The sequence below is a fragment of the Myotis myotis genome, unplaced genomic scaffold (genome assembly GCF_014108235.1).
Source record: "Myotis myotis isolate mMyoMyo1 unplaced genomic scaffold, mMyoMyo1.p scaffold_m19_p_1, whole genome shotgun sequence".
NCBI classification, from domain to species: domain Eukaryota; kingdom Metazoa; phylum Chordata; class Mammalia; order Chiroptera; family Vespertilionidae; genus Myotis; species Myotis myotis.
Window position 1 is genome coordinate 23412671 of NW_023416313.1, and position 20597 is coordinate 23433267.

Sequence of the window (20597 nt, forward strand, 5' to 3'; positions counted from 1 at the left end):
AAGGAGCATGTGATGATCAACCCGTTTAACGTAATAGCCCAATCAAGGGAGAGGTACTGATTCATCCGATTTGGCCCCATCATCCCCGATCTAAATTAGCTTGACTTACAAGATGCTTAACGGCTGAAAAACTGCCTTACCAGCTCAAGCTGATCTAAGAAAATAAACATTTCAGAACTGTGATAATATAAGCAACTCCAGACAAAGAACAGCTCAGCCCCGGAGGATGGTTCTTATAAATAAACCAGGCCATCGCACACTACAGAAATAACTAGAATTTCTGTGACCTCACAGGGAGCCAAATGGAAGTGCCCTTGCCGAGTGAATGCTAAAGTCATCCCATCGTCCCCAGTGTGGTCGGGTGCTAGATGTGAGCTAAACACGTTCTGTTCCAACTAGAACCACTTCTCTGGTAGAACCCAGTTAACTTGAGCCCTCACATTGAATTTTCATGCTTAGATTTCAGGGAAAGGGGACATGTTACAACAAAATGAGCTCATCTAAAGGGTTTGGTTAAAACCGAACAGAAACAAAATGCCAGTAGCCTGTGGTATGTCTGGAATCATCTCTGACTCAGTGGCTCATGTGTTCTACATCGAAAACCCATGTCATTTGGACTCACAATGCACTGCAGTCTGGTGGATCCTGTATGATTAAAAACAGGCCAAAGCCCAGCTGGTGTGGCTCAGTGGTTGAGCATCAACCTATGAACCAGGAGGTCACAGTTCCATTCTTGGTCAGGGCACATGCCCAGGTTGCGGGTTCAGCACCTGTGTGTGTGTGTGTGTGTGTGTGTGTGTGACGGTTCCATTCCTGGTCAGGGCACATGCCCCAGGGGAGTGGAGGATGTAGGAGGCAGCCGATCAATGATTTTCTCTCATCATTGATGCTTCTATCTCTCTCTCCCTCTTTCTTCCTCTCTGAAAGCAATAGAAATATATTTTAAAAAATAAACACACACACAAACAAAAAACAAACAAACAAACAAAACTAGGCCAAGGGCTGATCCACGAGACAGAGTTTAAGCATCACTGGTTAAAATAAAAAGTTTCCTGTAACCAGAAAAGGCCAGTTATCAAAAGAACCTCATTTCCTCAGCATTCTAATTTTTGATATTTTTATAGTGATAAGAGGAGAGCAAATTATTTTTCAAGGGACTGTGCTGTAGCAGTTTCTCTGGGAAAGGTATCCATGTGGTCTCTTTTGGATGGACATAAGAGTAGCCCAGACAAGCCAGGGGAGGCCCCTCTTTGCCCACTGACTCCATTCAGGGGCAATTGGTACTTCTGCCAGGGCAGGGGCCGCACTTCAGCCAGGTTGGCCAAAAGAGGCCCTTTGGTTCAGACTGAGCTCATAAATTCCCCTAGCGCGTAGTTGGTGATTTTTCCTACTGCCCAGATCCAAGTCCTCTCAGTCACTAGCTTGGCAGCCTGCATTGCAGGCAGGCAACAGAGAGGAGTGGATGCCTTGGAAAGCTGGGCCAGCTCAGGCTTGGGAAGGCTCCCGGCTGTGCCAGCCCCAGCAGGGCGGGGACCTGTGAGAAAACATGGGTCATGGCTTCACGACGGGTAGGCACCAGCTACACAGTGCAATCTTGGCCCCTTCCTGGGTTTTCCAGAAGGTTCTAACATTTTCTGCAGAAGGCAGCATCGCAATCCCGTGGTTCACTGGAGGTGAGTGTGGCTCATCCATCAGGGAGTGCCTTCCTGCGTGTTCAGGGTAGGATCAGACCTCACTGAGCTCAGGTCCTTAGAGCACCAAAAGAAAATATTTTTCATGTGATGTGTTTGGAAACTATTTCTCATAGGCAGAGGCCCACCGAGCCTTCAAAGGCCACAAACCTACAAAATGTTTCGGACGCTGTGGAAGCCAAAGAAACTTTTCCAGTTTCCTGAGGCTGTGTGAAAAGCTGCAAATGTTCCTACAGCTTGTGGTCCAGAGATTCTCCTTTCATTCTTTTTCCTTTCTCTTTCTCCCCCCATGAGAGCCCTTCCCTGGAAAGTTCCATGTATCCCTCAATCATGACACCTGGTCATGCCCGAAAGCTTCAGGCCAGCTGTGGAATGTGGAGGGAGGTGAAGGAACCACCTCTGCTGATGGGGTTTCAAAGAGGTGCAGTCAGGGTCACAGTGTCCTCCAGATCTTTGGGGAGCAAATGGCATTTTTAAAAAAGATGTTTTTATTTATTTAATTATTTAATTTTGTTTTTGAGGGAAGAAGGGAAAGGGAGAGAGAGAAAAACATTGATGAAAGAGAAAATTCAATCAGCTGCCTCCTGCACGTCCCCTACTGGGGATTAAGCCCCCAACCTGGGCATGTGCCCTGACCAGGAATCAAACCAGCTACCCAGTGGTGCATGGGACAACACTCAACCAACTGAGACACACCGGCCAGGGGGTCAAGGGCTTTTAATATTTTATTTATGTATTATTTATACAGTGCCCATGACCTATGCCCATCCTACAATTAATACCAGACAGGCTAGTAAGCCAGGGCAAGCAGGATAGGGAAACTGAGACACATATCAAACAAGCACTTTGCAGCTATTTAGCAAATCTAGATGCCAAGCAGTTTACCACCATCTAGTAAATCACAAAACCCCAACTTCTGCAACCAAGGACACTTAAGAGTAAATGATTTACACTTCTCCCCAACCAGAGGGTAAACAGTTTAAATCACCCTACTCAGGGAAATAGCAGAAATCCAATTAGTGCCACTTGCCAACCACACCCAAGGACAGATGAAGTTAAGGGAATAAATCTCATTTTTGGCATAAAACTGATGAATATTCTATTGAGATCCTCCCCAAAGGCCTCCCCTAAACTCCCAGCCTTTGAAAACCTCCCAAAACGAAAGTTCCAGCCCATTCTCTCCCTCCCAGAAGCATGCCCACGCCTTCCCCCGCCTTTCCCTCCTCCTCTTCTTCCCCCCAGGCATGCATCTCCTAAACTCTAAGGGACCCCACAAGGCTTGCAACCAGGGCAGAATGGGCAGTGGCAGCTGGACCCGGGCTAACCCCCGATCCTGTTGCCCAAGGCCCCCTCTTCTCTGACTTCTTCGTAAGTTATAGCAGCCCAGCCTAGGCTCATTTCCCCACCTAGACCCTCTCCTGTTGCTTCATCTACCCCGGGCCCTTTCTTGTTTCACTGTCCCCAGCTTTATAAACGTCCTCTAAAATTTACCTGGACTCCATTGTTAAGTCAGTCATGCACGAAGTCAAGAACCCACACAGGGCCGGCTGGCCGGAGGCAGACCTTCTCGGTGTCAGGTACCCTTTCCCGTAACAGTACCTACACTGTCCTAAACCGTTTCGGGGGGACCTGCTAGGACAGTGGTTCTCAACCTTGGCTGCACATTAGAATCACCTGGGAATCTTTTTAAAATCCTGATTTCTGGGCCTCATCCTCTGGAAATTCTGTTTCTTTGTTATGGGGTAGGGCCACAACATTAGTAACAAAGAAACAGAATTTCCAGAGGATGAGGCCCAGAAATCAGGATTTTAAAAAGATTCCCAGGTGATTCTAATGTGCAGCCAAGGTTGAGAACCACTGTGCTAGGAGAAGACCAAGGAGGAATACAGGGTGATGCTTGGAGGCTGGCCGTCCTGTCTCTACCTCCATCTGAGATGGCAGTCTCTCCCTCAAGGCCCTCTCGCTGGCCTGCAATAGCACTGCGGCTCCTCTCCTGACATCTCTCCATGTGAACCTCAGAGCAGGCAGCATAGAGAATTAAGCTGTTGACTCCCCACCACCCACAACTCAAAGGCAAACCAAGCAAATGCTCTAGGACCAATCCAGTTGCCACTGGCCACGTGTGGAACCTGAGCACTTGAATCATAGCTAGTGTGAGTGGAGATGCATGGAAATAGAAAATACACCCCAGATTTTTAATACCGGGTATAAAAAGGGAATCTAAGGTCTCCTTAATAATGTTTGTATGGCCCTGCCAGCTTGGCTCAGTGGTTGAGCATTGACCTATGAACCAGGATGTCAAGATCCGATTCTAGTCAGGGCACATCCCGGGGTTGCGAGTTCAATCCCCGGTAGGGGGCGTGCAGGAAGCAGCCAGTCAATGATTCTCTCTCGTCATTGATGTTTCTATATCTCTCTCCCTCTCCCTTCCTCTCTGAAATCAATAAAAATATATTTTTTAAAAATAATGTTTGTATTGATCACATTTTGAAACAATACTATTTTTGATGTAGTGTGTTCAATAAAACATTTAATTTTATCCGTTTCTTTTTACTTTTATTCATGTGGCTTCTAGAAAATGTAAAATGACCTGGTGGGTCCACTCTGCACGACATTTCCCTAGGACAGTGCTACTCTGGAAACACAAAGAATCTCCAGTGTGGTCTGGGGTCCGGCAAGTTCCTGACGGGGAGAGTGGAGCTGGGATGAGATGGGGGGAGGGTTTCCTCCGAGAGGGAGAGGAGGGAAGAAACCATTTAACTCTCCAGCAGCCCAGCTGGGTTGGGGTAGCAAGGCAGCAGGGTGCTAACTGGCCTGTCTCAGGTGCCTCTGTCAGATGGGCGGCAGCTCCAGCCAGCCTTTCCGCCTGCCGTGGCACAGCAGGGCCGGGAACTGGACACTGCCATGCGGTCTGTCTCCAAGCCCTCGGCCCTCCAGGAGAGGGACCTGCCTTCATCCTGCAAGTCATTGGTATTGGTTCAGTCAGTGGCCAACAAAGAGGCATCTTTATGTCCGGGCAAACAGTCCACTAGCAACAGCTGCGGTTTCAATGCTGTGGAGCTACCCGGAGCGCTTACTCTGTGTTCAGTGTTCTCAAAAACTCCCAGTCAGTTGGTTTAATTCCCAGCCTGCACAACCACTCCCCACAGAAAGTCGCCCCGGGTGAGAGAGGAAATCAGGATTTGCCCCAGGTCTCTGCCTCTGCACCTGGACCAACTCTGCTCCCTCTAGTTCCAACCTCCGCTGGGCTCTGGGGCCTCACCCAGCTGCTGGCGGGTCCCCTCCCCGGCTGGTGGCTGGCCCTGGCAAGCTCTCCTGGAGTGTGCTGGCTGCTCTTAAGCTAAGAGGTAAAATCCCTGCCCAGCACCCCGCCCTGCTGTGCCTTGGGCTGGGAGTGTAGGAGGAGCACCCAGCAGCTGCTCTCCATGGAGGTGCCCTGTCCCCTGCGCTCTGTCCCCTGCAATTAGTCTCAGGGTTGGCGTCTGAGCCTGGGGTCTACTCGGCTAGGGAGGCCTTTGCCTTTAGTCCAGGTCTCTGTGTTCGCTGGCATCTGGTATTTAAATCTTAAAAATAGCCGCAGCTAGGGTGTGACTTGGGTGGAGACCTGGAGCCTGTACTCCACCCTGGAGGGGGAGAAAAGCTTATTTAATTCATTTCTGTGCTCTGGAAGCCTCTAGCTGTTTGGAATGCCAATTAGGCGGCAGCTGCTGGGGTTTTTCCTCTCCAGATCCCAGGATGGTCCGTCTGATTTTCTGCGCCTGTTGACTTAAGCCCTTGCAGGAGGCTGGGTGGGGCGGGCGTGGCAGGACCACAGCGGCTCCAAACTGGCTGGCCGAGCGTCGCTCCTGCTCTGCGGGAGCCTGAGGGTGGGAGTGGGCGGGTTCCACAGAGGGGCCCAACCCTGCCCTGTTTCTTCCCAGACACTGGAGTTTGGGGTAAGAGGAACGATGTTGCCCTGAGAGAGGGGAGTTTGGCTGGCCAGTGCCTGAGGAAGCCCCAAAACTAGTGCCCAAACAGGTACCCCGGAAGGGGGCTCGGCCTCTTGGCTCCTGCAGAACGTGGGTCTCGGCACCATGCACCTGGCACCTACCGTGTGCTGCCCTGGAGGTTGATCCGCTCTAAGGCACTGTGTCCTCATTCTGGGGATGGTGGCTCTGGGCACAGCACCTGGCACACAGGGAGGGCTCACAGATGCCACCGTTCATGAGCTTCCGTTTTAGGTTGAGACACAAAGCCAGAGAACACGCAGAGAACAGTTCCCGAAAGGTTGAAAGCAGCTTGTAGGGAGACCCAAATAAATTAGAGAGCTGCCAGTTATCAGACAAATGGTAAGATCTAAAGCGAGTCCTTAAACCAGCAGTTCTCAACCTGTGGGTCGCGACCCCTTTGGGGGTCGAACGACCCTTTCACAGGGGTCGCCTAAGACCATGGGAAAAACACATATATGATTACATATTGTTTTTGTGATTAATCACTATGCTTTAATTATGTTCAATTTGTAACAATGAAATTGGGGGTCACCACAACATGAGGAACTGTATTAAAGGGTCGTGGCATTAGGAAGGTTGAGAACCACTGCAAATGAAAGCATTATGCAATAACATGTGAAATGCATATTAATACATGTGTTTAAAAAGCATTACAAGATAAAATGACAACAGAAAAGCAAGTGAGTGGGTATGTCAGCAGACAAAAATGAGAAACACCCACTCACCCTCCGTTATTAGAACTCCTAGATGTGTGGCCTTTGGCTCCTTTTCCGTGTGTGTGTGTGTGTGTGTGTGTGTGTGTGGGTGTGTGTGTGTGTGTGTGTGTGTGTGTGTGTGTGTGTCTGGACTGTGAGGCTTTAATGCAATTAGTGGAAGAGGAAAGGATATTTGGGTTTCTGTGGACATGCCTGGGGTTTGTGCAGCTGAAAAGGGAGAGATGGAAGTGGGGTGTGCAGGGGACCCTGCATCAACAGAGGGGACAGAAGAAAGGGATGTCATGGCCCTTGTCCTCCACCTGCCTTGAGTTTTCTCCAAGGACAGGGGTGAGAACCATATTTCAAAGAAACGTTTGTATAAAAGACTCTGTGAGCCTGGACCCAGGCAATCCTGCCTTTGCACCTACGTGACAAACTGTGGCACAAAGTTGGGGGACAGTATCAGCACCGTCAGCAGTGGTGACAGGGGGTTTCTTTAAGGGTATATTTGGTGGAGTCTAACCATGATGACTTATTGCAGAAAAAGCCAGTGGAGAATGCTGTGTGGTTCCTGTGGCCAGGACATGGACACCTCCGGGTTTGCTCAGAAATGACAGGAAGAGTTTAAAAGGGGGCTTGAGCACTGCCCTTTGGCAAGGGAGCCCAGGATCATTGGAATTTGGGCATATATGCGAACATGATGTCATTATTAAACAAATAGTGAGTCATCTGCCTGTCACTTCATAAGTAGGTTCTGTTGCATGGTTAATTAGGAAGGAAACATATTGATTTTAAATTAAGTCTGCAGAGTGCATTCCAGCATTTTTGAACCATAGTCAGGAGGTAAGTGGTCTTCAGAGTCTCTTAGCTGAGCATCTTACATCTAATTAGGGACCCAACTAAGCCAACAATTTGAACTCAACACATCCCAAGTTGCAAAAGTGGGCCAAGTCTCTCAGCACCCAGAACCACAGCTCTGCCTCCTTTGGGAGCTGGGATCTGAGCTGCTCCAGAGAACTTCAGGTGTGTGTCAGGCCCCGGGGAAGAAGCACACCTTCTCATGGAATGCAAGGCCACAGTCTGGGCTTCGGGCTCCATCCTTACTCATGTGTCCACAGTCTAAGTGCAACAGAGGAGGAAAATCAAACTATAGAAGCATCCACACTCTCCAGGTGGTGACACGGTTTTGCAGAGTGGCTTGGGAGAGCTCATCTGTACGTTATGTCCCTTCTGAACGCAGTGCCTGTGTGTGATGCTCCTTAGAAAATATCAGACGAAAGGAGGTTCTTGGCTGGCTGGTGCTGTTGGGACTCCTTTCTTTAGATAGTTCTTGCCTTAGGCCTTCCTTGGCCTTGAACGTCATCAAGGATCCAACCTCTTGTTCTCTCTCAATGAGCCTTCCTCCCACGTCTGGAGAGAGTCTCACCATCTCCCCAGAACAACATTTGACTTCCTCTTCTTTATACACACGCTTCACTATCAGATGTCAAGACGTTTTGTACGGAGGCATTAATGCCACTTTTCAGAGAGACAGCATTTAAAAACCTGAAGACAGAGAAGAGCATAGAATAGCTGCAGATATGGACGGTCGATTTCATTCATTCAATAATTTTCCCCTTCACTGAGTGCCTAGAGAAATACTTCCAGAATTTGTCATCTCCTTGCTACCACCTTGTTCAAGCCACTGTGGACTGGACCAGTGCGATAGTTTCTTAATGGTTCAATTTGTTTCCATTCTTGGCTTTCTTTAATCATTCTCATCAAGGTGATCTAAAAAAAAGAAAGAAAGAAAGAAAAGAAAACACCAACAAAACCCCACAGAGCCCAGCTGGCGTGGTTTAGTGGTTGAGCACCGACCTATGAACCAGGAGGTTATGGTTCTATTCCCAGTCAGGGCACATGCCCAGGTTGCAGGCTTGGTTCACAGTGTGGGGTGTGCAGGAGGCAGCCGATCAATGATTCTCTTTCACCTTTGATGTTTCTCTCTCTCTTCCTCTCTAGAATCAATAAAAACATGTTTTAAGAAATAAAAAATAAATAAGTAAAAATTAAAAAAAAAACACAGAAAGCAAATGTGATCTTTTTTCTCCCCACTCCTGGTGCGAGTCATTGACTGGCTTTCCCTTTCCTTCATTGCTCATGGGATGAACACTAAACCCTTCGAGGTCCTGCAAGCCGCGGCTGCTGCCTGCTCCCAGCCTCGCTCCTCCTCCCTTTCTGTACTGCAGTGGCACTGGCTGTCTTTCAGATCCTCCAATGTGCACATGCCCTCGTCTCCTTCCTTCAGACCCTTTGCCTGGACTGTCTCCATTCTTTCCTTCATCACTTAAAATTAACATCTTTACCCCAGATCTCAGCTCAGACAGCTTCTTTAACAAGCCTTTCACAGCCTCCAGGCTTGACCGATTTCCTTGCAACATGTTCTCTTAACTTGGTAATTTCTTTTCATATCATTAATCAGAGTGAGTGCTTACATATTTCTCTGACTGATTACTTGATCAATGTCATCCTCCCCAGTAAATTACACATTGCATGAGAATGGGGACGTGCCTGTTTTGCTTGCCATTATATACTCCGTGCCTAGCATAGAGCCCAACACAAAAGTGCTCAATAAATATTTGTCAAATACTTGAATAGATATGTAGACTTGGCTGCCAGAAGTTTATCATCACCTAAGAGAGAAAAAGATTTCTACTTATTCCCTAAAGCCCTCTCCAAATGTCATCCTCATTGTGAAGTTTCCTTGTCTAATTACCCTTTCTCCTCTCCACCCTGGGATGAATAAATCTCTGCCAGCAGGTGCCCCCAGCATGCTCTGTGTTCCTTAGTAATCCCCGTTTGGGCTTTTGAAAGAAGACCAGTCTGACCTTATCCGGCTGACCTTGGACCTGGACAGCTCCACGTTCATGCCTATGCCCACTTCTTATGGCCGCCATAACAAAGTACCATAAATTGGCTTAAAACAACAAAAATATATTCTCTCAGAATTCTGAAGAAAGTCTGAAATCAAGGTGTTGGCAGGGCCATACTCCCTCTAAAACATGTAGAGAACCCTTCCTTGCCTCTTCCAGCTTCTAGTGTTTTCTGGCAATCCTGGTATTACTTGGCTTCTAGATGCATGACTCCAACCTCTGTCTCCATTGTCATATAGCCATCTTTTTAAACTGATAAGAACAGATACTACGCTTGATCTTAGCCAAAAGGCCGAGAAGCAATATATAGCCACCTTTTTAAAAAGATATATTTTTAATTGATTTTTAGAGAGAGAGAGATAGAGACATCGATGAAGCATCATCTACTGGCTGCTTCCTGCACCCCCCCCCCCCCCACTGGGGATTGAGCCCACAACCCAGGCATGTGCCCTGACCAGGGATTGAACCAGCAACCGCTTGGTTCATGGGTCAACACTCAATCACTGAGCCACACCAGCTGGACATAGACATCTTCTTATAAGGTCACCAGTCATATTGGATTAAGGGTCCTCTCTATTCTGGATGACCTCATCTTAGCTAATAACTGCAACTACCCTATTTCCAAATAAGGTCACATTCTGAGCTAATGGGGCTTATGACTTGAATAAATCTTGGGGCCACAATTCAATCCATAACAAGCATAATAAGTAACTCAAACTCAGGTCCCAAATTGTCCTCATTGTCTTTTCCCCAAAGCCACTCATCCTCCTGTGCTCTTTATCTTAACTGGTGGCACCAAGTCCCATCTAAAGCAGAATAGAAAGTCATCCTATTCTCTTCCCTCTTCCATTTCTAAATAGCCATGAGGTTCTATTGACTAGCTCTTCAACATTTCTCATATGCATCCCCAGTGACCTGATTTTAGTTCCCTCATCATCTTTAACCTGGACAATTGTGGGAATTAAACTGGTCTTTCCATCTCCTGTCTGAATCTCTTCCAATTTATCCTCCATGTTGCTTCATTGCCGGGGCTGACTAGCAGATCCTGAGCGATGGATGAATGATTACTCTGACACAGTTTGCTGTGAAAGAGAGGGCTAAGGGACTGCCTGGCTAAAGGAACCAGACAGCCTTGATCGCCTGCCTTGTTACGCTATTATTGTAGCAGCAGTTTGAGATAAAGTTTATCTTTTAGATTCAATCAGTAGGATAAGTAATCTTGGCACACATGTTTGCAGTGTCCTTTAGCCAAGGACACCCAAAGATTAAGCATAAGGATTCCAGTAAACACCTGGGGGTCTGCTCAAGCACAGACTTGTTTGAAAAGGTCAAGGAATAATTAGGGGTGCCGCCTTCTACGCTCCCCTAAGTCGGAATCCCGATGAACAGGGCAGGGCGCCTTCAACACACTTCCCTTTTCTTGGAATGTCCTCCTTACAAACTTTCCAACCAAGTCTCGTGTGCTCCCCAACACTTCATGACAGATGTATTTAAAACACAAATATGCCCATCACATGTTTAAAACTCTTCAAAAGCTGTGCTCTGCATATATGGTGGCCCAAACTCCTATGCATGGCACACAAAATTTCATCATCTTTTTACTTTCCTAACTCAACTTTTTTTTTTTTCTTTTTAGTCTTTTTATTGATAACTTCCCAACAGCATCTGTAAACATCGGATACAAAAATATTCTGTTAAATTCTGTTTTCCAAGGTGGCTTGGCTTCACGGAGGCCCTGGGAGAGATCTGCAGGGCCCTCAGGGCTCACACCTTTGGTCAGACAAATGTGGGCTTTTATCACACTTGGGGCTGAGTGGATGGTCTTGAGCTTTCTACAACTGTTTCAGAAACCTCCTTGAGATACTGATTGGAGAAAGTATTTAATACTTTCCTTGGAGGAAGGGACAGGGAGACCAGAATTAGTAGGTGTGGGAGTGAACTGAGACATGATAGTATTTGTCCACCTCAAGGAGGTCCTGACTGGGGTGCTGAGACAGGGGACATCTGGCTTTTGTCTTTGGGAACCTTTAAGTGTTGTTCAGAGCAGACCTCAGGCCTGGCTCTGGAAAAGATTCCTTGTGCCCAGCCCAACAACTCCAGCTGGCTGCTCAACCCCTGGCCTGGCAGAGGGTCTGCAGGAGAAAAATAGCCTCAGTGAAGGAGGAGTGAGAATGATAGATTCCCCCATACTGGGAGGGAGCTTTATCCCCCAGGGTGCCCTGGGTGACAGAATAGGGTGGCAAAGCTGACCATTTCCAGGCAGGGTTATCTGCTGCCACCTCAGATACCTGGAGAGACCCCTTGGAGTGCCTGGGAACAGAGCTACTGGCCCGGCATCTGCTTGTCATCCATCTGGCTGTGGTCACTGATGGCAGGGGAGTTGGGCTGGATTTGGGACAGGTCCTCGAATCCAGGGCTGAGGGAGGGTGAGATGGTATCTGGGCTTGTGTCACAGGAACCTGTGCTCTGTTCCGAGGTGGCAATGGTGGTCGTGGTGCTGGGCGGGATGGGGTCTTCGTCGTCGTCCTCCAGGAGGGATGCCTCTGGGACGTGGCTGAAGGCCTCTGGGTACTGCCTGGCCAGCTTCCCTTTCAGCGTCCTGATCCTGCGGAAGATGCTGTCCAGGTCCCGCTTCATCTCCGTCAGGGTCCTCGTGTGGTGCAGGAAGCGCTCGCTCATCTGCTGCAGGCGGGCGTTTGACAGGTTGTTGAAGTTCACCAGCATCTCGTTGGTTTTCTCAAAGCGGTCCAGCATGTTCTTCTGGGCCAGGATGATGGCGTTGACATCATCCACATTCACCATGCTCAGGATGCGGCTGCAGAAGACCCTCGAGGCCGAGGCCGGGGGATCCATCTCTTCCTCCTCCTCCACTGCCTGAAACAGGCAGGAAGAAAGTCTTTGGTCTTCATCAGGCACTGCACATCTGGCGGCCTTGCTCGCGCTTCCGGGATGGCGCCCGCGTCTACTTTCCTAACTCAACTTTTGATGCTGCCTCTCTGCACTCTCTTCTCCAACCATTTTGAACTATTTCACATCCTCAACCTGCAAAATGATTTCATGCCTTTGAGCTTGTAGCAGAGACATTTACTACTCCTGGAAGAGCCATGTGTTCCTGTACATTTCACAGCCCAGTGAGGCATATGATTAGTTCTAGCGAATGCGCTGTGAACTAATTCTATGTATCATTTCTGTGCTGAAGTATTTAACAGCCAGTGTGTTGCCTTCCAGCTTTTTGTTTTCTGCCATGCTAACTTGGAAGCCACAGGTTCTGGATGGTACAGCTATAAGCCTGTACAGTCTCCACTAGCCTGCTTCCCCAAGTGACTGTGTAGAGCAGAACCCTGTCCCCGATCCTCCCCATCCCTAACCAGCTGACCTGCATTGGACATGTGGTTTGAGTGAAAAAATAAACCTTAGTTTTATTAAGTTACTAAGGCTTCAGGGTCCTTTTGTCACCACAGCATAACTTGGTCTGTCCTGATTCATGCAGTGCTTCTGTACAAGCTGTTCCCTCTGTCCTCCCCCTTCCTCCCTTAGCTGCCTGAGAGAGTCCAACCTACCCTTCCAGTCCTATAGTCTTCATTCTGTGAAATTGATTTGACCCATTACCAGGTAGAGTTAATTACTCCCACTGTACTTTGTATGTAATGCCAAATTGGTCCTTATCACTTGTTAACACAATAATTTAATATCCATTGATTTATGGAGAGTAGATGGTAGGTGCCTTGTGTGTCATTCAGCTCTGAGGTTTGTATGTTCAGCACCCCACAAGGGCATTGGCATGAAGGGGTCCCCAATCCAATAAATGATGGATGAATGAGTATAGGCTGCCAGTGGAGGGTGATGGAAAAGACCTTAATAGATATGAAAACATTGTGTGGGACTCTATGGATCAGAGATATCAGGAGTCAATGATAGCTATTTTGAGCTCATGTACAGTTTATCGGCCTATGTAATGTATATTACTGAGGCTCGAGTAACTGAGAGGATTCTAGAAAAATAAAACTCTAATGTGTGCAATCAGGAAGAGAGGTTTAAAAAGAAATAAAAAAAAGTACTTTTAACTCATGAGTGAATGTACAACTGTGGAATGAAAGCGTGTCCTGTTAGCAGAAAGTGATGATTTAGGAAATAGCATAGGACATGTATAACACAGACAGAATGATTATCAAATTAAAATCATGTGCAACTGACACACTGGAAAGCATGAAACAGAGATTGTAAACAACATGCAACTTTTTCTCTCTGTCTGTCTTTCTCTCCCTATCTATAATCTATCTGCCATGAGAGCAGCAAGGGCAGATCCAAGTTTTGTAGCATTCCCCTGCCCCACTGTCCATTACAATTTAATTTTATAGCAGCAGAATACTCTCCCCCACTGTAGTCTTGAAGAGGCCAATGACTTACTGTCACATTCAGGCAATAAAAACAAAAATTCTTTGAGTTGCAAAAAATAACCTCCCTTCAGATCTGAGCATCCCACGTCCCACGTAATAGTTAAAATTCTGAAACTGAGTTAGCCTTAACTCTTCTCTCCTCCCTTGGCTCAGACCTGCCTCATCCTGGAAGCCGGCCCTGGGAAAGGGGCACGGTCCTTTTCCTCTCCTCTCCCTCTGCTCACCTCCTCCCTTTGCTAGCTGCTGTTTTCCTCCATGCCTGGAATGAAGCCCAGAAAGAGAGGTAGGGAATAATATAGTTCTCACATGGCTGGGTGGCCTAAGCCCTTTTGGGCCGGCAGCTGGCCTCCGTGGGGTGGCCTGGCAGATGATGAAAGCTGGCCCTGTTATGGGCTCTGCAGAGGCGTCCAGCTGGGCCCCTGTCTCCTGTGGTTCCCTTGACCCAGGCTGAAGGTCTCTGTCCCTCTGGGTGGTCTCGTGTGACTCCTTCCCCTGGTCCTAGGATTCCAGAGGTAGAATGGCCAGCCCTTTCTGTGAAGATCTTCTGTCCATGCCTATAGGCCCCAAGACCACTCCACCCTGCCCTACACCTGCTCCCTTTCCCACGGGGCCCACATCTGGTCTTGGAACACTCCCCTTGCTTTGCCACCAAAGTAGTATCCATTGCTAACATTTTTCATTAATTAATTAATTAATTTATTTATTTATTTATTTAATTGATTTCAGAGAGGTAGGGAGAGGAGAGAGAGATAGAATCATCAATGATGAGAGAGAATCATTGATCAGCTGCCTCCTGCACGCCCCACACTGGGGATCGAGCCCCAAAACCTGGGCATGTGCCCTGTCCCGGAATCGAACTGTGACCTCCTGGTTCATAGGTTCATGCTCAACCACTGAGCGATGCTGGCTGGGCTATTGCTAACATTAAAATGTCACTTACAATGTTCCAGCCCTGTCCTATGTACTTCATGTTTATTATCTCATTTAATGCTCATACCACCTATGATGTAGATAAATCTGCAGGCCTTCTCCATGGATGTTTATTTTAAAACTTCTGTCTGAAGTTCTATTGTCACAAAACACTGTAAACACATTTCAGTTGTCACTGATTTTTATTACAGACACAGGAAGTGAGAGAGTGAGGCTTTATCTTAGCTCGTCACTATAAGGCTTAGGGCAAGGCAACACTATCTCTGCAATGAACTCATCAACACAAAGATTCCTTCTCCCACTACAATTCTGTGACTTAAGAAATAATTCTAGGATAAGAACTTGCATGTAGGTGTCTACAATGGAAGGTGAAAAAGGCCAGCTAGGACTTAGGGCAGGGAGAAGCCCAGACAGGCTGTCCTGATATAAGTAACCCTTAAAATCCTTGAGCACCTTTAACCTTTGAAAAAAATGATATTTAAAATGCCTCAAAATCTAGATCTTTATCATTGCTTCATATATAACCCTCATCTCAAACAAAAGAGAGGTTTTAGCTCATGGTTCTCAAGAACCTTAAAAACATTTCTCCCTCTGACTCAGTAACTCTACTACCAGAAATAACTTCTAAAAAATAATCGGAAGCATACCCGAAGATTTGTGCATAAGAGGATAAACCACAGTGGTTTTTAGAGCAGTAAAAAGTAGGAACAGCGCACTTGGTTCCATTTCTGCTCACATGACAGGGTCTCAAACTGTGCTAAATAAGTAGTGCTCTGCCCTGGCCGGTTTGGCTCAGTGGATAGAGCGTCGGCCTGCAGACTGAAGGGTCCCGGGTTTGATTCCGATCAGGGCCATGTACCTTGGTTGCAGTCACGTCCCCGGTTGGGGGTGTGCAGTAGGCGGCTGATCAATGTTTCTCTCTCATTGTTGTTTCTAACTCTCTATCCCTCTCCCTTCCGCTCTGTGAAAAATCAATAAAATATATTTTAAAAAAAATAAGTAGTGCTCGCTCCCCTTAACCTGCTTTACTCCTTCCCTCTGTAAACAAAACCAAAAGGCATTGGAGCAGAAAAAGGAGAGACTTTATTCAGGTAAACAGTTTGCAAAATGGGGAAACACAGCCTCAGGGGGAAAACCCAGTGTGCTTCTCCAAGACAAAGCAGAGGCTGTTTTTTGTTTTTTAAATATATTTTTATTGATTTCCCAGAGGAAGGAAGAGATAGAAACATCAATGATGAGAGAGAACCATTGACTCCCTGCATACCCCCCACTGGGGATCAAGCCTGCAACCTGGGTATGTGCCCTGACAGGGGATCAAACTGTGACCTCCTGGTTCATAGGTAGATGCTCAACCACTGAGCCACACCAACCAGGCTGTTTTTGTGTGTTTTTTTAATTTTATTGATTTTTTACAGAAAGGAGGGAGAGGGATAGAGAGTTAGAAACATCAATGAGAGAGAAACATCGATCGGCTGCCTCCTGCACACCCCCTACTGGGTATGTGCCCGCAGCCAAGGTACATGCCCTTGACCGGAATCAAACCTGGGACCCTTCAGTCTGCAGGCCGACGCTCTATCCACTGAGCCAAACCGGTTAGGGCCTGTTTTGTTTTTTAATACACAAAGTTCCTGCCCAGGTTCCTTCATTAGGTCCATCTTATGTAAATGAAATATCCAAATTGGTACAGTTCTGATTGTTCTGAATTACGAAATTCTGATTGGTTGGTATTATGGGTCCTGATTAGTTGTGATGGAGCAGTTCTGATTGGATGGGGCAGGTCTCAGTCCATTGATTGAAAGATAAAACCAGGAACTCCTTTATAAAAGTGTAAAAGGGCAGGGCATAGTGCCAGGAAGCAAGAGTTCAGTAGAGGACTCTTCCTGGTTTTCAGAGTTACTTCCTGCTTTTCAGAGTTCTGAGTTACTTAAATGAGAAGCCCATGCCAGCAGATGGCTGCTAGACTCTTATTTTTAAAATTTGGGCCCTTGGTTGATTTTGGGGAATCCATCTCACAAGGTAAATAAGTTATTTCTTGGGGTTCACATGAAATGAATCTTTTCTGGGTCTACATGTCATAGCACTTATCACCATCTTTGTTATGTTTATTCGTGTACTTGCTTACCTTCTTTCTCTCAACTAGAATGTTAGCTTCATGAGAGCAGTAGGAGCAGATCCAAGTTTTGTGGGGACTAACATGCATATAAATCTGAAGTAATTTCTAAGAAAAACAATTAAAAAAAGAATATATGAATGTTGATTTAGAATGAAAATAAAAGGTCCTTGGAAGACTCCATATTAGCTTCACAGTGAATCTACCTCAGAGAGGAAGGGGCTTAGTCTGTTTTGTTCAAAGATGCATCTCTAGGACTTAGTGCCAGCACATAGTAGGTATTCAGGAATACTTGTGCAATAAAAGAATGCCCAAGAATAGAGAATTGGCTTATGCATGAACTAAAAAAGGTGGGAACAGTTACTTAACTTGCCTCCAAACACAGTAAATAATGGAAAGAACTGAACTTGGACATAGTTTTGTTCTCCTCTCCTCTGTGGGCTCATGGCTGCCCAGCTAGACTCCATTCCCAGCCTACCTTGCAGCCAGCTGTGACCACCTGATGCAATTCATGCAAGTAAATGTGAGCAGAAATCATGGTGCCACCTCTGAGCCTGAGCTGTAAGATCATGAGAGTGCTTCTTCCACCTGCTGGCTGAAATCCAGATGTGGTGGTGGCTTAGTTGGACAAGATCCTGAAGAGGATGGCACAACAACAGCTTAGAAAGAACCAGGGATCCTGAATGACTATAAATAACAGAGCTGCTATACTGACTGGCACAGTCCATATCTGGATTATTATGTGACAGAGAAATAATCTTCTTAGTTTTGTTACTCTTGGTATTTTTGGACCTCTTTGTTACAGCAGCTTAAACTTATACTAACTGATCCAGTTGTCAATACCAGGCTCTTTTCATTGTGCTATAATGCCTCCTAGCAACACTACTATAAATAGGAAGGGTGACTTACTTACAGTCAGGCCTGAGAGATGCCTATGGCTTCCTTCTGGCTGCTCCTCATGCTTCCTTTCCCTAATAATAATAGCAATGACTACCTAAGTGTCAGGGACTGTCCTAAGTGCTTTCTATGAAAGGACTCATTTACTTCACACCTTTTGAGTAGATAATATTATTATTTCCCCTTTAAAGATGACTACACCAGGCATAGAAAGTTTAAGCAACACAGCTAGTAAGTGTGAGAGCTAGGATTAGACTCATAAGGGTTGGTTCCATAGCTTCGTTTCCCAGTCTCCAATGCTATGTTCTTCTGACTCTCTCATGTTCTTTCTTCTGCTCCCTTCCATCCTTCACATCCATTCAACATTCCCCCATTGTGAATAGGCCAATAGAGGTACCAGGTGATCATAAATAAAAAGAAGTTCCTGCCCCTTCCTCTCTGTCAATTGTTCCACATTTGTGTCTCTTTGGTATCTTCACATGATGTTGTGAACGCTAGCATTTGGGGAATGTCATTCGGTACATATCAGGCCAGCATTTCATCAGGCACACTGAGCATAACTGAGAGAGCCCTGAGCTGTGAGCCAGAGGATCGGTCTGTGGGCCTGGCTCTGCCACAGGTTTCTGTGTGACCTTGACCATGGCACTCTCCTCGGTAAAGTGACAAGCCCGGATGGTTTCTGAGGGTCTTCATAACTCTGAAATCCATGATCTGTGATTCTTTCCTTTCTCAGCGCACTCTCTGTCTGTCTGCTGCCTATCTTTCTGTAGGATGCCAAAGAGGAGGGGTCAGCTTTATACTTGGGGTCTGGGAAGGGTATTGTGTGGCTTGGCTGGATTCAGAGATGCAAAAGGAGAAGGTGGTGATAAGTCAGACTCTGCTGGTTTCCTGGTTGGTCTTGCTATCCCAGGCTCAAATGTCTCTCAGACATGCAGATGTAAATGAACCAGGATTCAAGGGTAATTAATAGTGGGGGCCAGGAAGTTTCCAAGCTTAAAGGGGGGACTTGAACCTAACTGACTGACTAGTGATATAATCATTGAGGTAGATTGTCCTCCAAGAGACTAACAGATGAATTTAGCTCCAGTGTCCATGAACTTCTGTCGATTGTGGCAAAAGAAGTATCCCCTAAAAGAGTGAGATTGGGCAAGAAGAATTTGAGGATGTGTGAATGAATAAATGAGGGATATGACAATCCTTTTCCTGCCGATGTCTTGAGCAATCAAACAGAGAAGACATGAGGCTCTCCAGGATGGCTGAGATGGATCCCCCCATCACCACTCCATGTCGAATTGATCAAAGTCTTTGATTCTGGCTGTCTGTTAAAATCAAACTTTCCCTCCTTCCTGATTTTACCATAGTTCCCCCTCTGGAAATTACTTGTGCATGATTGATGCAGTTATCAGTTCTGGGTTAAGACAAGGAACCATCTGGTCAGACCTTGAGCAATGGCAGAAAAAAATATGGAAGAGGTAAAACCTCAAGCTGTGTGCAGGGTGTGCCCTTGCTGAATGGAGGATGTCATGTGCTCTTTTGCTTTCTCAACAATATTAGGAGAATGCCTTGACTTACATAGCTAAGCAGATGTTCTCGTTGCGGCAAATCTATTAGATCCTTGCCTACCTTGTTGAGTGGGTGGTGCAAAAATGAAAGCGGTAAGGAAGGAGCCAGCAGAGACAGGAAAGGACCTGAGGGGCCTTTGAGAGGTCAGGAGATGAGAGACAATGACCCAGGATTCAGAGGTCAGCGGCATCTGAGGGAGCAACTCTGCTTTGTGTTCAGCTAACTTTTCTCTGACAAGGGAGAAAATCTGGGCAGCCACAGATCATTTGCAATTCAAAGAGCAAGAGCCCAGTGGGGTTGAAAACATACTTTGTGTGGAAGCGTTCACAGTACCCATGTTCCAAAGACTTCCCGCCCAAGGGACGTTGTCCCATACATTTAAGAACTTTTCATTGACATGGGTCGCTTGGTGCCACCACTTTTCCTCTTTTCTCTTCTTTCCCTTTCTTATTTCCCCTTCTGTACTGTCTGTGTATCTGTCACTTTAACTCAGACTAGCCATCTGGAAACTTCCCTGCTAGGTAGTAGTTCCTCATCAAATTAAAAACAGTCCCTTCTCTACCTCTCCAGAGCTCTGGTGTCAAGATGGTTGAGGAAGGTTGTCAAAATGGTACTCTGGGCCCCGGCCAGGTAGCATAGCTGGTTAGAGCATTGTCCCGAAAGGCAAAGGTCTCAGATTTGATCCCCAGTCAGGGCACATATAAGAAGCAACCAGTGAATGCATAAATAAGTGAAACAGCAAATCAATGCTTCTCTCTCTCTCTCTCTCTCTCTCTCTCTCCCCCCCCCCCAACTTAATCAATAATATATATATTTTAAATGGTAGTATGATGTGGAGATTTACTGAGGATTTCAATTACCTTGCTCCCCCTACCCTTCATGATAAAGGTTAATCATGAGAGGGAAAAAAAGAACACACAATCTTATGAGAAATGAAGGTTGGCTTAGATGGGACCCACAGAGGCTGGCTGAGATTTCAATTTTCTTACTGTAGTGAAAACTGCATTGCCATTAACTGCTGCACCAAAAATCACTTCCAGCGGTCTCCTGTGATCCCATCATGCAGTGGGCCACGAGGTGTGGACTGAGTCTGCTAGGATGGTTGCTGAAGCATTTACTCATTATCACACTCCACCTAGTCCTGGGGATCCTGCAGATGCGCAAAGATGGTGCTTTTGTGCAAACGAACAAGGAGGTGCCAATCCCTGATATCATGGCGTAAATTTAAGAAATGTTTTCTTCTCCTACCCTTTCTCTGTGCCCTTTCCTGGCCTGATTTGAATTTATGATTTTCTGCATGTGTTCCACAGAGTGCCAGATTTGGGTCAATAATAATAAATAAAACCAGGGTTACTTTCCAAGTATCTGCTATGTGTCAGGCAGTGAAGTGAGTGCTTCATATACATTATCCCT

The 20597-nt window shown here is 46.5% G+C and overlaps 1 protein-coding gene and 1 pseudogene across 1 annotated transcript; both read right to left on the minus strand.

Moving 5' to 3' along the window:
* Positions 1-9488: 9488 nt before the first annotated feature.
* Positions 9489-9591, minus strand: LOC118660965 (annotated as a pseudogene).
* A 1936-nt stretch (positions 9592-11527) lies between these two features.
* On the minus strand, positions 11528-12237 carry LOC118667599 (kxDL motif-containing protein 1-like). Its single transcript, XM_036331293.1, has one exon. It carries the CDS (start codon positions 12138-12140, stop codon positions 11610-11612), a length of 531 nt encoding a protein of 176 aa, XP_036187186.1. The 5' UTR covers positions 12141-12237; the 3' UTR covers positions 11528-11609.
* Positions 12238-20597: the final 8360 nt, after the last annotated feature.